Source organism: Ziziphus jujuba, chromosome 4, assembly GCF_031755915.1.
Source record: "Ziziphus jujuba cultivar Dongzao chromosome 4, ASM3175591v1".
Lineage (NCBI taxonomy): Eukaryota > Viridiplantae > Streptophyta > Magnoliopsida > Rosales > Rhamnaceae > Ziziphus > Ziziphus jujuba.
In genome coordinates, this window is record NC_083382.1 from 27278381 (window position 1) to 27299695 (window position 21315).

At 32.6% G+C, this 21315-nt stretch overlaps 1 protein-coding gene across 1 annotated transcript; it reads right to left on the minus strand.

The window, feature by feature from the left end:
- Positions 1–583: 583 nt before the first annotated feature.
- LOC107416566 (protein GAMETE EXPRESSED 3) lies at positions 584–5213 on the minus strand. The gene is made up of 10 exons (XM_048472250.2): positions 5078–5213; positions 4260–4447; positions 3771–4100; positions 3269–3515; positions 2382–2666; positions 2187–2273; positions 1873–1905; positions 1732–1791; positions 1466–1608; positions 584–1373 (listed from the first exon to the last, which is right to left on the minus strand). The coding sequence occupies exons 1-10, from the start codon at positions 5172–5174 to the stop codon at positions 756–758; spliced, it is 2088 nt and encodes a 695-aa protein (XP_048328207.2). The 5' UTR covers positions 5175–5213; the 3' UTR covers positions 584–755.
- Between the last annotated feature and the right edge of the window lie 16102 nt (positions 5214–21315).

Here is a 21315-nt window from a genome sequence, read left to right on the forward strand (position 1 = left end):
GTCTCATTGATCATTACACTAAGTTATTTTTCTAAGCAAAGAATAAATACCATTTCTATTTTTAATATTTCTGAATTCTGAAGACAAAAGAAAATAATATTCTAAAATGAAATATTGAGACATACATACTTCTAGCAAAAGTTGCAAATATAGTATATGTTAACAAATTAGAGAAAGGAGTCAAAGATGGTTAATAAGAAGATATATTTTAATTGACTAGATATTGACAGAGCATGAAAGGTTCCTATATAAGACAGTTTTTCACAAAAATAATTGGATATTATTATATGAATGGCTAGTTTCAAAGTGGTTAAAATTTGATATTTTATTCTATCACTTGGGTTGAGAAAAAGGTTAAATCCAACCCAAATGTAAGAAATCAAAAATAAAATAGTTGGATATTATATACTATTTTTTTTATTTGAAGATCTTGGGCACATTTTTATTTATATTTTTTTCTCCCTCTCTATCGGAGAACAGTGTTGCTCTTTGGCTTGAAAGTCTATTGGGTGAATTTCGATCTTAATAGAGATGATAATCTAGGGACACCAAATATTTGGTATGGTAAGAAAGTAATACCGGATTCACTTTTCATAAATTTAGGATATTTATATTTACAAACTAATGTATTACCACAGATTTGGAAAGAAAAATCAGATATACAAATTTGGTGGCCAATAGCAGTATTCAGTAAATATAAAGCACTTGACAAACAGATTAGAAGTATTCTATTAGAGTCTGCAACTTGCTAGTTTTTAGCTAGTCGAAGACAAGGCCCTTCTCTTCTTTAATGACAAGCTTCTACTCCTATTTGTCTTTAAAGATTCCACTTCATCTTCACCATGCAACTTGCAGTCCCTCCAATTTTGCTCCTCAAACAATCTTGAGCTTGTTGCTGGCTCTGAAGGACTTCTCCACAAGTCCCTTTTAAAAACCCCATCATCATCACTTGAACTCTCCGCTTCATTGCTTGCTGCCTTTACTTTTGCCTTTGCCTTGGCCTTTGTTTTGGTTGCTAACTCCTCTTCGAGGAAATGCCGGTGGCTAGCTTCTCCATCGCTGCTGCTTTCTCTAGACGACGATGTGTCACTTAACGTGTGGAAGATTGTGACACTCTCTTTTTCTGCACCTTGAAAGGAATAGCTTCTTGCTTTCCCATCATGTAACAATGGAAGTAGAGGTTTTGACCGTGAGCTAACTCTATCCCTGCCCAAACTATAGGTCGTTGAGAGCTTCCTCTCTATTTCTTTCCTTTCTCGTACTAAATCACTTATTCTTTCAAGTGCTTCATTGGTAACAGCTTCTTCTGCAGCTTTTTGTTCAAGCTCTGTGATTGTATCATCGAATGATTTCTTTTTCAGTTGGAGAGAACGCTGGAAAGGGATAAAAGTTTGTAAAGAAAAAGGTTGAGAAAATATAAAAATATTGAGGAAAGCAAATGAGTTCGCGGGGATTCTGAGCTTACTCGCTTTTCAAGAAAACTTCCAAGCTCTTGACCCTGAAGTTTCTTTTTCCTCCAAAATATACAGCAGAATCGAACGAGTCCAGCTAATACCATCAGGATTGTAGATTCAAATAGTAGAAACAAGAGCACTGTTCTTTCATTACCTGAAGTTTAAACCAAAAAAAAAAAAAAAAAAAAAAAAAAGGAAAAAAAAGAAAAAAGAAAAAAATGGAACTATCAGTTCAAAACCTTGATGGTTTGCAAATAACTGAAGGGTTGCATTGCACCTGTGTAAATGCTGAGATACTTGGGCTTTGCTTGAGAGCAGCTAGACATTAGCTTCTGACCTGTATAATACAAAGATCAATAAATACACCTTCCGATGTTGTGACATAAATGTGTATGAGAGCAATTATGTGTATTCTTACGTGTGGAACGGCACGTCAGCGGATTTCCAATCTCTGCATCAATTAGAAATGAAAATTGTTTGAGAAGTGAAATTCATTTGCTCGTAGAGATTGAAATATCATGTACCAGAATTATGCGAGTTTTTACAGTGCTTAGACAGGTGAACGGTCAAATTATGTTCACAGGCGTACATAAGGGTAATCATATCATATAAATACAATTGGTGAAGATCAAACATTTTCTTACATTAGTCTTAAAGGAAGATCAAAGATATCATATTTTCAGAAACACAACTCTGCAAAAATTTTTCAAGTTTTTCCTAATAGAATCTCACTTGATGCCGCAAAAAATGCAAGAAGAATTCTCTCATCCAGTATAAAATGCTGCAGATCACCCTCAAACAATGATGATGAGACTTGCCCTGCCAAAAGTAATCACTGGTGAATGTAAAAGCTATGAACTATACGAAGGAATTAATCTTTAGAATGTGTAAATCTCGAAACAGACAAAAAGAACGAACTTAAATTACCAGGATATCTTTCAGACCAGTAGATGGATCCAGTTGCTGGAACGAACAATGTGAAAACTACACTTTTGGGTTTCATTGCTGAGACATACGTATATTCACTGATTGTGCGACTAATCTTATTGTCCATTTCGGTCTGAGAAATATAGACTGCAAAGCCAGAGCAATCAAGAAGTGGATTGACTTGAACGGCAAAATCCACTGCTACTGTTTTTGAGAATTTCTTAAGAACTCCATTCGGGGAAAATGAATATATGAACCCGTCCAAAGAACCAATAGATATCCAACCTATAATATCAATTTAAGTAGCAGTGGAAGTGAGTCAAGCATTATGATCAAAGTACAGTTCTGGCAAAAGTCCAAGCCAAACAAGAGCAAATGATTGAGGTTGCTAAACGTGATCAAAAGTAGATAACATAAATTTCTTTTGTTGATTGAAGTAGGATTGTTGAATCAGATGTATCTCTGATTTACAACAGACTTAACTATCTACAAGGAAGAAAAGCATTTAGGACCTTACCAAAAATACTTGGTATGAGAAGGGTAAAATGAAAAAGACGATGCAATACGTGTTTCAAGTTCAAAAAGTCTACATTCATAAAAAATAAATAGATAAATAAATAAATAAATAAATTCAAAAAGTCCACACTTTATAATAGAGTCAGTGAAAGGGCAAGAGAAAAAGAATGAGAATTGTGTGAATGGATTTGGTGAGAAGAAGCAAAATAACCGAATTTTTTGTTGGGGATAAGTCAAATTCTAAAAGCCAGTGTGTAGAACTGGTTACTACTTAAAGCTTTTCAACTGCAGTGGAGCATGTGAATGCCATTTGTAACAGAAAATGCAGTGATTCAAAGATCAGCTAAAATACTTCAGAAATATAAAGTTACCATTACAATCAACAACAGGTGTAGAGTCTGCTGTACTTAACGGCCCAATACTTCCCTGCCACAGCACATTTCCTGAAGCAACATCTAGAGCCAGTAAAAGAGCCTTAACTGGCATAATGACATACAAACGACCATTGTTTCCGGGAGTAACAGTGAAAACTTTGTCAAACAAACTAAAATCCTGTATCCACTTAAAGTGGGCACTCCGAAGTGACAAAGAATATAGTTCTCCTTCTGTATTTGAGATCTGTATTTGACAGAATCATAGATGCATGTTCATTACTTTGTAATTGTACTTTAACAGAATAGGCAGTTAGCTTTTTTTCAGGAAACAATATTCCTTAGAGATATAATTCCCCTGATTGAAACCATTAATATTTAAAACATTAAGAATAAGAAAAATATTGATAATATTGATATACGTCTCATGCAATGGTTAGAGGATATAAAAAGAAGAAAAATGGGGAAGAAAGCAAGGAAATCAAAGAGCAGCAGACCTTACATAAATACTAGCCTCACATTGATCAATCACTGGGGCAGAAGTAAAATAGCAATCTGTAACATTCTTCCTACAACCCTGACGGTAGCCAAATCGATCAGTCACAGGTCCAGCACTCCACAACAGTTTTCCACGCATTGTGTATGCAAAGAGTCCACGACTTCTGATGTTAATAAATAGAGAAGATACCAAGGTGCTAATAGAGAGCCCAATAATCTCACCATTTCTTTCTTTATCCGGTTCAAAACTTAGGAAAACTTGTGCTGCTGGTTCAGAAGTTCCAACCTTCAATAAGTTAATCTTCAATATTCTGTTCTCTGCAACCACATATATCTACCAAATATTTGCAAAAGTCAAAACTCTTGTTGAAGGTATAAACGAAGACGTTTGACAATGTAAAAGCAGTCTGAAAATGGGTACATTTTTCCGAACACGATGAGAGCATAATATGAATGAAAAATGCAGAAGGAGGTGAGGTGAATCATAATCTACCTTTTCTGTACCACCATAAATTGGAGCAATATCAGCATTGCATGTATAATTCAAATGTATGGTCCAAGCAATAGACCCTTTACTTTGAAATGCAAATAAATCTTTCTCAGAGCATGCATAAATCTTCCCACCATAGCCAATCAGAGGTTTTGAAAGTCTACGATCAAATTTACTAGTGGGCTCTTGAGCTGAAACATAATGAATAAAAGAAAACAGGAATAATAAAATCAAACATTTGTTGAGTAAAATTAGAGAGTAATCCCAGAAATTCATCATACAGATTAGCAGAAACAGAGAGAATAATTATAACCTACCTCATAAAACAAAACTAGAAAATTAAAACAAAAAATACTTAAACCCAATTCAAATTAGAATATTCCCTTTCAAGAAACCTTTTATGCATTCAAGATACAGCTTAGCTAATTGGGCAATTGTGTTATCCACATATATATATATATAGATAATATGATTTTCACCTATGTGGTAATCTTTGACAAATTTACAACGCATACAGGCTTATCCTTTTAAGGATACACATTCTTTGGTACAAAATTTTGTCCGGATTTGTGGATGAGAAAATTATTATTTATATATAGGGAATTCTTTTATTCAAAATATTCTGTGTTTTCGTCTATCCACAGGGTATATGTGTTAAAACGTTTTGCAAACCTATCCACTAGGCATTGTCTTGGACAATCTGGACATAAAAATCCTGGATAATAGAATTTTCTTACATATACATACATATATATATATATATATGGGTAGAGCTTAAGAGAGAGGGAAAGAGAGAGAGAGAGAGAGAGAGAGAGAGAGACCTGAAAGTTTCTGGAACTGATGTGTAGGCTGAGGGTGCATTTGGTTACAAGGCAACATGATGAAGAGCAAGAGGAAAAGGATTTGGAAGATTGGCATTGCAGAGGTAGTGGATCTTGATTGAAAAGGATCTGTGAGTTTTCAGAGAGAGCCAAAATGAGAGGTTTCTGCTTTCTAGGACTACTCTCAACTTGCCCTTATTTGAAAAATTAACGGTTACTTAACCGCTTTGTACGTGGCAGTGACTCCTGTTTTTCAAGCAGTTTAAGACCACGTGTATACACTTTTACACGTTATAAACTTTCCAAAGCAAAATTTTCACAATTTTCTTTCTTACCTCCAATTTATAAACACATATAATGCATATACAAAAGCAGTGAGAGAGGCAAACAAGCACTATTCCATCTTCTTTTCTTTTTCTTTTTTTTTTTTTAAATATTTAAATTTTTACACAAATACCGGCAATGTTCTCCCATTTTTACCCCATATCTATTAATTAGATATTCAAATGGTTTTATCTCATTATTTTTTATCCGTTAGAAAAATATCAAAATTTTAAGAGAAATTAATTCTTAAATTTTTTTTTTCAGAAATTAATTTTTCATCAATTGGTTCTTATGATTTATTTTATTAGCATTTATTAAGGTGGGTGTATTCAATTTAGAATTTGAAAGATTTTAAAAGTCTTTTAAAATTTAGAAGTATTCGATTTAGATTTTAAAAGAGTTCATACAAATCTAATGATATTCAATTCAGATTTTGATGGATTTTATAAAAGTCTATTAAAATTTAAATATATTTAATTACAACTTTATAGAATTTTTTTAAAATCTGATGTTATTAAAAAAGTTATTGATTTTAAAATATTTTAAGAACTTATGGATTTTAATGGATTTAAAAGCATTTTAACAGTGAAATTGTGAAAAAAAATTATCAATATACAATTTAACCTGAAATACAAAAATTTCGTTGGATTCTTATAAAATCTTTATGGAATCTGTAAAATTCCATAACATTCCATCAAATTTTTTAAAGTCTATAATTATTCTTATTCTATAAAATACTCACTCAAATTAAAACTCTCCTAAATTTAATAATAATACTTAGTTTATTCAAACAATTTTAATAATAATAATATTTATTTTTTCTGTAATTTTATATGATTTATGATGTAATAATAAACATTTTCTTATATTTTTAAAGTTGACAATATTTATATATATTTTTAAAATAGAATTGAAAATACAACATAACTGCATATAAGTTTATTAAGCTAACAAAATATAAACTTATACATATATTATGCCCATTTTAATAATTGTAAAATTTAATAGCAACTTTACATTTAAGGTTATTAAACACATGTATATAACTTTTGCTTCTTGTACATTTTATGGACATAGTTTAACGAATATTTAGCCGATTTTTTCTCCAACATAGCTCAAACTGATTTATTTAGAAGTCATAACAATACCAAACTAGCCTTAAATTATCACATTTCTTAAAAGTTTAAAATGTTGAGAAGTATGTCATCATATTATTTATATTTTTCTATAATACTATTTCAAAATTAACAAAGATAATTTTTTTAATAAAATATATAAAATAAGTTTTCGTGAGAATCTTAGAATGATATACTTTTTTTCTTTTTTTGTGAGAATTATTTTCAATCCTATTTTTAATATTTCCTGGGAAGGGAATATTTCATTTATATCCCCTTATGTTTGAGATAAAGACAAAAACATTATCTAGGTTTCTAATAATATCTTCCACATTTCTTGGAGGAATCTAAATTACTCTTATAACATTACTAAAGTTAAATCACTTTCACAATTCTTTCTATTTTTATTTTTTTTGCAATAATTAATTTAACTAGTACAAATTTTGTTTTATATATTTTTAATTAATTTTTATTTAAATTTTTTTAAATACTACAAAGGTTTTTTTTTATAAAAAAACAAAATACAAAAACTGAATAAATTAACAAACAATAACTAAATTAGAAAATATGATGATGAAATTAAATAGATGGCCATCTACGTATATGGGTTAAGAACCACGAAATTTGGGGCCCGAATGCAGATGCATGATATGACTTGGAAAATTGCGATTGACAGAATATAATTTTGAAAAGTTACATTTGATAAAACTATATAACTTGTTTATTATATACATAGATGTATTTAAAATCTTTTATAAAAAAGTGAGAGCAACTGTAATATAGCCATGGTTTAACTTATATATTGAAAACAACTAATTTAACTCAGAATAATATTAATATCAAAGGCACCGACTGTAATTTAGCTTTAATTTTATTCTTTATGTTTTTCTTGCGAAGATATTATTTATTAATATTTGATTTAGTCTTTTGTTTATTATAATTGATGATGATAATTAATTTATCTGATAATTTTAATTGGAGGTATTTAATTTAATTTAAAATTTTTTTTTATGTTAAACCCTAAAAATGACTCTTTAATGGTAATTATTGAATTTACCATCTAACATGTAAATCTTAATAGTCATTAGTGGTAATAAATAATATTTTTTCTATATTATTGGATTATGTTTACAGTTACGTATATTTATTCAATGGACCACTTATTCATAATATATTAATCAATAAAATATTAATATTTATATACATCTTGATACATTTATTTAGTATCTTTAGTGTTATTTTTTTAACTTTTGACTTTAAAGTAAACAATACAACGTTTATTGATTAAATTGTAAATGATAATGAAAATTAAAAAGTTTGAAATCTAACAAAAGAAGCATGTGAAATTCACGAGATGAGAAAAGCTTTTTGGGAAAAAAAAAAAAAAAACTCTTTTTTCTTCTCATATATATATTTTTTCTTTTTTGAAAATTTCATTTATTCAAAATGTCAAATTGTATACAGTTATGACAAAAATCCTCTAGCCATTGGTAAGGCAGAAGCTTAAAAAAAAGTATACAGAAAATTGATTATCTATTTTTGACTCAGTTTGATCAACTATTCGAAGTTATAACTAATAAATTGGGAATTTGGAACATGAATAAGAAGAGAAATTATTATAAATGATAAAAAAAAATAGTAAATTAAAAAGGAAGTTTTTTTGGTCAAAAAATTAAAAAGTAGTTTTCTTATATTATGACAATAATTTCTAATCCAGGAGGGAAGATATGTGTTTCGAACCAATAACCTCATTAGTGTAAATAACAAATTAAGCTTTGTGCCATTTGATAATTGTCATATTTTTATAGTGATAATTATTAAAAAAATATTAATTACTATAATTGAATTAATATATGTGATAAAATACTGTAATATTTTTAATATTATAATATTTAATAATAAAAAATAAATATTTATGTGATTGGTTGGCTATCGAATATTTATTATATTAATTACCTTATCTTAAATTATGAAGAATTTAAAATTATTTTTAAGCATTAATTTAATAAACACTAATAAAATGAAATTAATAAACAGTAATCAAACTCTTAATCGGCAATTCTGTATTAAAAAAAATAAAATAATTGCCAGTGTTTTAAAAATGGATTTTTTTAAGGTAAATCAATTATATTATTTATTTTAGAACAAATTTTATTTAGATTTCCTCAGTTTTATCATAATTATACTTAGATCCTATATTTTAGAAAAATCATTGTTAATCTTCTTTTCTTTTTTAATATTTATTAAAATAGACACATGTATTATTTTTTTTTTCCAATTGATTTTTACAGTGTAAAGAAACGAAAAGGTTAAAGTCCATATTTCATAATTAAATAATAGAATTTAACAATTAAAATTAGCTGTTAAAAATTGACAGATAAGAGTAGATAATAATTTTTCAAAACTATGGAGCCTAATTGTAATTATGACAAAATTAAAAAGATTTAAATAAAATTGTCTCTTTATCTTATTATATATCACAGAGTGGAAATCAAATTTTATAGGTCAAAAAGGGCAAAATTCGAACTTTGTGGATGTCTATTTTGTATGGGGGAAGTTTATGATGAATTTTGAAAATGTTGATGCCTAACTTTATTTTAGCATTACATCAAGGGAGGTAAATGCATTTTTACCTTATAAAAAGTGATTATTCACAAAAAAGAAGAAGATAAAATTAAATAAAATTAGATAAAAAGTGACATGGTACTAGACCTGGCAATTTGGATCATGACACGGCGACACGACTCGAAAACGACACGGAATAAATGGGTTTGGGTTTATTATAAATGGGTTCGGGTCATAATCGGGTCAACCCGTTTAACACGATTATTAATCGTGTCATTTTCGGGTTGACCTGTTTAACTCGAAATTGACCCGTTATGACCCATTTATTAAACGTGTCAGTTTCAACCCGACACGATTATATACCTATTACAACCCATTTAAATTTAATTTTAAATTAATATTTTATCACTAATATAATATTTAATAACTAAAAAATATTATAAATTAAAAATTTTATAAAAATAATTTTCTATTACTAATTTTTTAAAAATAAAAAATACATATTTAATAAAACAAAAACATAAAAATAAAAAAAAAATTTCGGGTTAATAGGTTAATTTTCGGGTTAACGGATTAATAGGTTAGTTTTCGGGTTAATAGGTCAATTTCAGGTTAACGGGTTAATAGGTCAACACGACCCGTTAAAATAATCGTGTTAAACGGGTCGTGTCGTGTTGACCTGTTTATAAACAGGTCGGGTTAGTGTTTTAGGTACCTGACACGATTAATAAATGGGTCGTGTTCGGGTTAGACATTTTTGACACGATTATTAAACGAGTTGACACGAACACGACCCACTAACCCAAATTGCCAGATATACATGGTACAAGAATCTCCAACTGGAACCCTTTGTTTTTTTTTTGGGTGGGGATGGGGGTTCGGGTAATACTTCAATTGGAGCTAGAATAACTATTCCAAACTTTATGATGACATTATATAGGACACACTTTTTAATAGACTAGAGGGACAAGAGTTTCCCCATCAAAGAAAGTTCAGAGGCCTTCTTACCAGTTTTCTCATATGGTTCCAATTAATTAAATTTCATCCAAGGAGTAATTAAGTTTTACTGTTTTTCCAGTAAAAGACTCCATAATGAAACAAATAAATAAATTGTATACAATTGTTGTAGGGGTAGATATGATGCCACATGCAATTTATAATCAGATATTCAATAAAATATTAAATGGGATTCATATATTAATTGCGCAGGCTACAAGGAAATTTCTCAAGATGGAGAATCTTGACAAAACTGAGAAAATAAAATAAGTAATGGAACCAAGAAATACTATCCATTGGAAGAAAATAGAGTGTGAGATTCTTTTCATATTTCAAAGCGTATACAGTATATGAAAAAATTCTTTTTAATTATTCGCAACGCAAAAGCTAAATAAAAATTATATAGAAAATTGATCACTACGTACTTTTATACATATCAACAAAAGTAGTGGAAAAGGATCCTGATGGGTGTATAGATAGAAGTAGAGAGGCATTGTTTTTCAGGATTCAATATTCATGTCAACCAAGTTTGTAGGTCTAGCTTTCTCTCATTCAATTGCTGTGCAAAACTGCAAATGGAAAACTTACAGCTGACTAAGAATGGAGTCAATCAACCATCCCCATCGTCGCAACCAGCAAGATTCTTAATTAGTCACCTCCATGTACATATATATGAACTAATCGTGTGTACACATATGTTTATATCATTTTTTTTTTAAAAGAAAAACACATTATTTATATCTTTGTCAATTATATATATATATATATATATGCTTATGTTCTGGTTTTTCACAACAAATTTAAGTGTCAGTTACTTTAAGTTTACATAGTTATTTACATATTTACATTTATCAAAACCAGCCTCGTTTTATAAATAGTCTGAAATTAATTTTTTCCCAAGCTAATCTAGATGAGATATGATAACTCTTATAATTCAAAACATAAACATCTTTTATTTTTAATAAAATCAAAGATTCTTTAATTTGAGAATTCTTATATGCATAGATACATACTAAACCTTTTTTTTTTTGGTTGAAAATCTATTATGAAAAAATTCAGGATTTTGATCATATAACGCAAATTATGAATTAACTATTAGCTTTTTGGACAATTTTCACTTTCAATAGAGATTCTTAAAAAATAAATAAATAAATAAATAAATAAAATACCAATTGGTAGATGAAAAATGTGATTTGAGACATTTGAATATCAGTGCTTTTTAATCAAGTTATTTTTATTTTTGTAAATAAATATAACGATGGATATGTCAAATCTCCCTTTTTCAGAATGAAACCAAAATTGCTGTTTAGGCTGGACGAAAAGTCGCAATATGACGAGGACCCCCCAAGCTGGGAAGGCAAGCAAAGAGGCACCGCGGGGCCACCCCCAAACTATGCGTTTAATGTGCTAATAATAATAGGCACCTATTATTGTTTGTATGTCATCATCAAGTACTATATTGTCCCATGATCTTAAGTAGATAAAGATTATGTTTATACATATATATATATATATATATATATTATAAATGGACATGGGACTTTTTGAATGTATATATAAGGATTTGACAAGCATGTATTAGAGCTAATATGGGGTGTGTTTTACAGGATAGTACTCCAACATGTTATATGAAATTAAGTTAAAATTTGCTTGCTTTGCTTGGGTATGGTTCACGTATATATATATATATATATATAGTAATGTTATAGGTAAGAACGCATTAAAAATCTTTTATATATTTTATATTAAAATATAAAAATATTTTAGAGATCACACATATAATAAACACTAAAAAAAATTAAAATATATTTTAATAAAAAAATATTTTTATTAATAATTATTTAAAATTATTAAAAAATTAAAAGTTTTCCACATGAAAATAAAATTGGGAAAGTTTTTTACCCTTTAAAATATTTCTAAAAACAGCTAAAAATTTTAACATACATAAATTATTTTTTAAAAAAATTATTCTTAAACTCAAATATCATTTAGTAAAGTTTCTTTTTACTTCCTTCATTTATTTATTGTAATTTTTTTTATAATTTATGGGAAAATTTATAAACATTTATAAATTTATAATGTTTTATATTTTTTTTAATTTTATTTTATCTTCTCGTAAAAAATTTCAAACATTTAGTAGTCCATCCAATTTTTAAATACAGTTTTGTATAAGAAGTGTAACTTTTATAGTTTTGTTAATCATAAAGATTTTTAAATTTAAAATTATCTTTGAAACAACTTTTTTAAAAAGAATATTTTTCTCTTAACTTTTTTAATTATTGGCACAAATGATTTAAAAAATTTTAATAATTTAAAAATAATTTTTTTACAAAAAATTGAAGTATATAAAAAGAAATTTTACTAAATAACTTTGATTTTAAAAATAATTTTTTAAAAAAAAATCTATACATATTTTAAATTTTTTATCTTTTTTTAAAAAAATATTTCACAAGATAGATACCTTTCAAATTTTATTTTCAAAGCTTTCTATGAAAAAAAAAATAATTGTATTTTAAATATTTTTTTAATAACTACTAATAAAAATATTAATTTTGTTAGAAAAATATATTTAAAAGTAATATTCAGATCTCTTTTACTAGTTATTGAATGTGTCATCCCTAAATTATATAAAAATTTTACTTTGATCCCTCTCAATAAAGAAATTTTAAATGGACAATTAGTTAGAGACTAACAACATAAAAAATTTAAAAACCAATTTTTTTTTAAAAATATTAGTTTGAGGACCTAAATATAAGCAACATATAGTTTAGGAGAAAATTTTGCATCAAACCATGGCACCATTTAATCCCTGCCACGTCCATTGACCATGTGTCACATAAACTTATTAACCTATAATCACCTTGGGATTATTAGGAAACAAACCTTTTCCACATCTCATGGGATTCACAGGCCCAAATCTTGATATCTTTTCCTTGTACATCCTCTCTGCTGTCTTTCTTATGTAGAATATCTGTTAGCTGTATAGCTTGTAAATCTCCATTGATGGAGGACCAATATTCTAGTTACCTTTTATGCTCTCTTTGTAACTATATATATATATATATATATATGTATCAATACAATACTTGACAGGACCTGTCCCAAGAACCCTCCCAGGAGCTCCCGGGTGATCCCGCCTAGTGAAGTCCCACTGGACAATCCCTAGAAAATATCCAATGGAACTTCACCTTAAAACGTAGATAATCAAACACCCGCATTTACATTAATACCTCAATATATATATATATATAAATAAGTCCACAACCGGTCTACTGTACTATAGGCCATATGTAACACCCCGTCCCGAATCGCACCGGAATCCGTGCACGTTGACCGAGGTTGACCGTTGACCGTTGACCAAGGGGTCAAAAGTTGACTTTTTGACTCAGTGGGAATTTCGAGTTGACCAGGGTACCGTGGCGAAGTGCATGATGCCCTGAGTTCGTAGACTAGTAGCACGTCAAAAACGGAGCTACGGTTTGAAAGTTATGGGCAAAACAAGTTGAAGTGCAAACTGTCCAAAAGGTGCCGGGAGTTGACTTTCTCTTGTGATGTAATTTTGAGTTGACTCTTGTATGGTTGTAAAATACTCGTCGATACGAGTTCATAGACTAGCGGCACGCTTAAATCGGACATTTGGTTAAAAAGTTACGGACGTTTGAAATTCACCGGGGTACGTATTATTTTAATATATATGGCTTAAGTGCACAGTAACGCCATGTGTCAGCTTCTGATTGGTCCACGTGGCATGAACAGTGTCACACAGGGGTTTTTATTTGTTAAAACACTCGGGGAAGAGAGAGAAAGAGAGAGAGTCGCCGGCCGCCGGTAATTTTCAAACTTTCCGGCCGATTTACTGTACACGCGCTGGCCAGCCAGGTTGCCCACCTCATTTCCGGCAAAACCTCCAAATTTCACGGCGAACGGCCGCCGGACGCGCCCGGATCGGACGTCCGAAGTTCGGCGGCGAGTTTTTCCCCTCCACCGCCGGCCACCGCGAATCGACACTGTTACGGCCATTTTCCGGCCACACGCGCCAGTCACCCTTGATCCTCTCCTCAAGTCCGGCCTACCCACCAAAAATCACGGCCATCGGACCACCGACGCGCCGGGATCGAAGCGTTTTCCGGCGAGGGGCCGGAAATCTTCAAACGGTGATTTCTCCGCCGTCCGACCTCCGTTTTGCTCACCGCCGGTCCCGTTGGGTTGCTCTCCTCAAGATCTACAAGACTGCAAAATTTCACAGCCAACGGCCACCGCACGCGCCGCCGCCGGCGACGGTTGCCGGTGACCGTGGCAGCTCGCCGAAAAATACTATTCCGACGAGTACCCGAAATTCCGGCCAGCTCCAGTCCGCAGTGTTCGACCTCCTGAACCCGAATCCGGCATCCGTTTCCGCCAATTCGCGACAGTTTGGGAGAATTGCGGAGCCGAAACCCGAAAAGTTTCCCGACGAAATTCCGACCCCGTCGGGTACGATCATCGGAAATTAAGACCGGATCTGTGATTAGCATCACTCGAGCTTCGATTCGGTATATAATTCGTAAATTTTAGTTATAGTTGGTGTTCGCTCCCCGGGTACCCATTTGGGAAATTATCCGAATAAAATATTAATATTTGTGGTTTGGTACTGTGGATGTTTTAGGTGCACGTGCGAGTAGCGGAGCCGATCCTACGGAGGATCTTGATTGAGATACGTGCATAAAGTGAGTGACCCACCTTCAAATTAATTTTGGGAATTTATTTGGTGAATATATTATGTGCGATTTAAATATTTGGAATTTAATTTCTATGTGCCAAATATTTATTGGATTTATTGTGGAATTATTTATGAATTTATTGGATTTAAGAAAATGTGCATTTTACAAATTTATGCCATGTGAAATTATTTTATGGTTTTGAGGATTTTGAAATTGGTGTGGTTTTAATGGTAAATTGGGCACGATTTGACTTTCAAATATTTCAAGGAAAATATTTGGTTATGTTGGTGATTTCAATTTTTATAAAATATGCCCATGGAATATTATGAGATTTGATTATTATATTTCGAGAATTATTTATGCTATTGAGAAAATGTGGATATTTGAATTGGTGGATTTGAAAATCATGGGATTTATGGTGTTGATTATAAAGAAATTACGGAGAATTTCCGGGTTCAAGCGGATGGACTATGCCCGCTATGTTTATTAAAAATGTGAAATTTGTTATATAATTTAAACATGTGGATTTTATGATTTTTGGATGCACCGTGCACGTACTGGTGTTCTGTTTATATGTGATATGGTTAGTGTGCACACGGTTGTGATTAGCGCGCAGGTGGGTGTGATTAGCGCGCAGGTGATGTGATTAGCGCGCAGGTGGGTGTGAGTAGCGCGCGATTGATATTATAAGGTTGTCCTGTGGTTGCCATCGGATGAGGGTAGGCCACCCCCTTGGCCGGGACACCTGGTTAGCAGCGGCGCAGTGGGACGCCACGCGACCGTATGCCGGTTTCTCTCTATAACCTCCTGTCTGGCGGTACCTTGGGACGCTGGGTACTGTTGGCGCCACTGGTATATAGTGGGTGCATCAACTGATTTTCGGAACGGTGTTTTAAAAAAATAAATTGTTTTAAAGCTGTATTGGAATTAAAATTAATTATTACTGTTCGGATATTTATTTGATGTCTTGGTTTTCGGGGAATATGAATAAAGGGTTTTGTGAAAAGGTTTTAAAAGGGGAACCTTTCCAACTGAGAGAATTGTAAGGGTTTTGAGAGAAATTATTATTTCCAATTAATTATTATCTATCTACTTATTACTGTGATATTATATTGTATAGTAGATAAGGTCACTCACTGAGATAATTAGCATCTCACACTCTTAAATTCCGTTCCTCTAGGTACCAGGTTGTCGGTGTTCATCCAGAGCGGACTCGACCTTCCTCGCTGTTTTACTTCGTGAAGTACCCTGTTCTTCTTTTATTGCAGTTGTAATATTTCTTCACTCTTGTTGTATTTATTTTGCACTGGATTACTGTATTTTTATTTTGAAGTGCTGAAATTTGTGGAACCAGTTTGTAGTACTGTGGGAGGAATAAGGGGACAATTATAGAAGTGTGTTTTCAGTGCAGGGTATTTTGTGGTAAGTCCATCCCTTAGGGGAGGTTCTGCCGGATTTTCCGTTGGAGGGTCCGGTAGGGTTTCTCTGGGATCAGGGCTGTCTAGGGTTCCGAGGAGGAATTCTGGACGGGTCCTGACACCATAACTACACACATGAGTACCATGATCTCTATTGAGTCCCATAGTATAATAGAAAAATAATAATTTATTTCTAAGTGAGTGGCATAGTATAATAGAAAAATAATAATTTATTTCTAAAAAAAAATCTTTCTCTCAAGACCTTTCGTTCCACTCATTTGAAAAGTTCCCGGTTTAAAAATCATTTCACAAAATCCAAACTTGTATCCCAATTTACTATATCATAAAACCGATGCTCAAATATAAAATGAACGATCATTGTAATATTGTAAAATGTCTCAAATCAAGATATAAATATTTGAGCATAAAATATAATAAATACAGTTCTACAAAATAAATATGAAAATGCAGAAATCACCACAATGTTTGTAAATTAACAATATGTTCAAACGTACACAATGTACCAAACGATGTACTAATCTGTAACCTGTGGGAGATACCCATCTCACGACCCTCAATATACGAAAGGTATCGTGGAAATATCAATTAACCGTCGGGACGTACCCAACCTCATGGTCCGTGGCAATAATAAACCGTTGGATGATACCAACCTCAAGGCACCGTGGTAATAATAATAAACCGTCGGATAAACCTGATCTCACAGTCCATGGTAATAATAGATAACCGTTGGATGAAACCAACCTTACAACACTGTGGTAAACCCAGTGCGCTGTAATATAATACTAAACCAAACTCTGGTACTATACGGTACATCAATTTAAAATAACCGATACAGTATCTCACCGTATCATAAATCATAATTTAATATTCACGCTCAACCGTTTGTCTATATATTTCAAAAAAACTTCAAATCATGATTTCTTACTAAAATAAGAAAATACCACAGTGAAATATATTCACCATAAACCGATTTTAAGCATCTAAAAATTTATAAAATATTTAAACATGCTTAAAATCATATAATTTTTAATATGCCTTCTCAAATCAATTAATTTCCAAAGTGATTTAAAATCTCAATTCAAATACCAAAATATTTAAATACCACAAGTTCATTCATGAACTCATTAGAATTGCCAAACGTTTAAAATATTGACAAAAGTCATATAAAATGATAACACATATATGTAAAAGCAGATCCTCATGTATCCATAGAATGAACATTCAAATCAAATGATAGGTATAAGTAAAATACTCAAACCACATATATATATTATACTATATACCCAAAATATTTTTAAACTAATAACCACTCACAGTACTGTAGATAATAAAATATTCCTCAGGATCTAAACAACTAAACCAGAGACACTTGTATAACTCAAATGTCTCAAAATGATTTACAGTACTACAAAATTGCATGAATTGGACACCGGACAATCTAATTATATCGCGTGTCCTTAGGACCCGGTACCCAAAATTGGGGATTTTCACCCAAAGCTTAATATTTCGAAATCGAACAACCTAATGGGTCCTAATAATATCCAATTTCACTAATTCAACTCCAATTTTAACTAATTTGACCAATTTTGTCCAAACACAATCTCCAACCTATCCAAAAATTAACTAATTGATCCAAAAATGGAAAAATTATCAAACGACCTCCAAAATTCACAAACTTTATATTGACGAAAAGCCCAAGAGACAAGGAACTCATCAGTATGCTCACCTTGGTCCAAAGTTTCATCCAGTGGTCGGAAAACACTGTTGAAGCATCAGCTGAACTTCCCGTTGTCGGATCTTTCAAACGATGAGGAATCTAGACAAAATAACCACGAAAATGAGTTCAGAGTGGTCGAAAATAGTGAAAAAGGTGTATGGGTTGGCTTGAAATGGCCAAGAAATGAGAAAATCTGGCGACTCACCTCGCCGGCCGCCGCGAACTTCGCTAGCCCAATCTGGGCGCGTCCGGCCACTTCTTGCAGTGAAATTTCACGGCTGAGCTCGCCTTCAAGTGATCTTTCTAGTTGGCTGGCATGTGTAAGTGGTGGTTGGCCGAAAATGGGCAAAATGACGGTGACCCGGTTCGATAGTAAACGGGTCGAAACAACCCAGTTTGGACCCACGGGTCTGAGGAGAGAATTTCTCAGGTTTTGGGGAAGAAATGGGTATTTTGGGCTTTGTTTCTTGTTTGACACTCTTACCTAGGCTTATATACAACCTTGGGTCACTATTAGACAAAAACTGAGGACTGACTTGGACACTGATTTAAAATTTATGCTTAAAACTTCTCAGAACCACAACTTTTTATCCGTAACTCAGAATTTGGCGTGCCGCCAGTCTATGAACTCGTATCAACAAGATCTACACAATGGTACCTTAGTCAAACCAAAAATATTGGCTATTGAAAAAGTCAACTTGAACCCATATATTGTTCACTTGGTCAAACTTGATCAAACTTAGTCACTTTGGTTAAACTTGTTTAATCATGTATATTTTTGGTACGGGGTGTTACAATACTAGCAGTCGGATTTGTCTCTGGCTTTCAAATTCACTGTATACATTGAACTTCTTTATGGTATTAGAGCTCAATTAGCTTCAACGAGTATTTTTCGATCCCTCATTTTCATTTTTATTTTTAGTGGAAAATCCTAGCTCCATCTTTACCAATATTCAAACACCAGTATCTTCTGTCCCTGTTCAGTCTCTAGACCAACCTGCATTCATCTCTTTCAGTGCTTCTCAGCTTCCTATAAAATTAACCAGTAACAATTATTTTTCATGGAAAACCTAGATCGATGCTCTCTTATCTGGATACAACTAGATTGGTTTCTTGGATGGTACTAATCCTTGTCCTTCTCCTCTCTTGACTGACAATGGTCAATCAATCCTAAATCCTGGATATATCTTCTGGATGCGTTAGGATAAACTTCTGTTGCATGGTATTATCTCCTCTCTTTCTGATTCAATTGCCCCACTTGTGGCGTCATCCACCACCTCGTGAGAAGCATAGCAACATCTTACCAAACTGTTTGCCAATGCCTCTGCATCCCGCATTCTTGGCCTGAAAGAGCAACTCACTGTCATCAGTCGTGGTACTTAACCAGTGAATGAGTATCTTGCTAAAATCAGAAGTCTTGCTGATGAATTAGCCTTAATTGGATCTCCCATTGGAAATGATGATCTAGTTATTTACTATCTCAATGGCATAGGACCTGAGTTCAAAGAAATATCTACAGCAGTCCGTGCTCATGATGCAATTATTACTTTTGAGGAACTCCATGACAAACTTATTGAATATGACAATTTCCTTAAACTTGAGGAAGTCAGATTTGGTTCTATGCCTTTCACTATCAATTCCACTCATACCTCTAAGTCATGGAATCATTCTCACCGGCAAAGGAATGAATATCAAAATGGTGGACCAAACGGCACTCTCAACAGCTCCTCATATGTCTCGAAACCTTCATCTAATGGTCAAAATTATGGTGGTTCACCATTTGCAAAACACCCTGTCATCTACCAGTTTTGCTCTTGGCCTGGTCATACTGCCAGACAATGTTACTCGGCCAAGAAAATTCTTCTTCAAGGCTACCCTACCGTCAATCACACAACCACTTGTAACAATACACAATCCCCTCAAAATTGGCTTATTGATTCTGCCGCATCACATCATGTGGCTTCCTCTCTTGATGCCTTCTCTTTTCATCACCCTTACAATGGTCCTGATGACATTGTACTTGGTGATGGTACTGGACTTTCTATCACTCACACGGGTTCTTCAACTCTCTCCACTCCTCACACTTCCTTCTCCCTCTCTAATGTTTTGTGTGTGCCTACCATTCAGAGAAATTTAATTTCTATCTCTCAGTTTTGCAAGACAAATAATGCTTCCATTGAATTTTTTCCATCTTTTTTTATTGTGAAGGATCTAGCTACGGGGGCACATCTAGTTCAAGGAAAGAGAAGGAATAACGTATATGAATGGCCATCCATTAACAGGACTTCTTTCTAGCCCAAGCTTACTTGTGTCGGCATCTCCACCTCTTCTCATCAGTGGCATGCGAGACTTGGTCATCCCTCATCTAAAATCCTCCAGCTTGTCTTGTCTCAAAATAATCTTCCTGTTAACTCTGGTCAATCTGCTTTTACATTTTGTGATTCTTGTCAATGTAGTAAAAGTCATAAACTACCTTTTGGCACTTCTTCTCTCATAAGTCGTCGTCCTTTAGATTTAGTTTACACCGATGTATAGGGACCCTCTCCAATACGCTCAATGGATGGTTTTTCTTACTATGTTCTGTTTGTAGATCATTTCACCAAATATTCCTAGCTTTTTCCTATGATAAACAAATCTAATATTTTTTCTTTATTTCCTAAATTTAAATCCATGGCTGAAATTTTTTTTCAAACACCCATTGTTACCATTTACTTTAATGGAGGAGGTGAATATAAAGGTCTGAAATCATTTCTTGAATCTCACGGTATTCAACATTTAATCTCACCACCTTAAACTCCTCAACATGTGGCTATTGCTGAACGTCGTCGTCACCACATCGTTGAAACTGGTTTAACTCTCCTCCATCAAGCTTCTTTACCTTTATCATTCTGGACCTTTGCTTTTCAAACTGCTGCCTACCTAACAAACCATCTTCCTATGTCCATTCTTTCCAGCAAATCTCCATATCATATGCTTCTTCAAAAGCCTCCAAATTACACCAAACTTCGAGTTTTTGGCTGCCTTTGCTATCCTTGACTTCGACCATACACTAAGCACAAATTAAAAGCTCGATCCCAGCCTTGTATATTTCTTGGTTACTCTAACCTTCATAATGCTTACATTTGTTTCAAACCCAGTGCTCATAAATTTTTTTACTCTCGTCATGTTCAGTTCTTTGAAACTACTTTCCCTTCTCTGAAAACATTTCATGCATCCGACCACATTACCTCTTCAACTTATATTGCTTGGGCCCGGGCCTTTCCTTCTCTCCGAAACTGAGACATGTGCTCCCCACCCCACCATATACTGTTCCTACTCCTTCTCCATCAGATACCTCACTCACTCTGGTCACACCCACTGTCACTATCCTTCCTCCATCGTG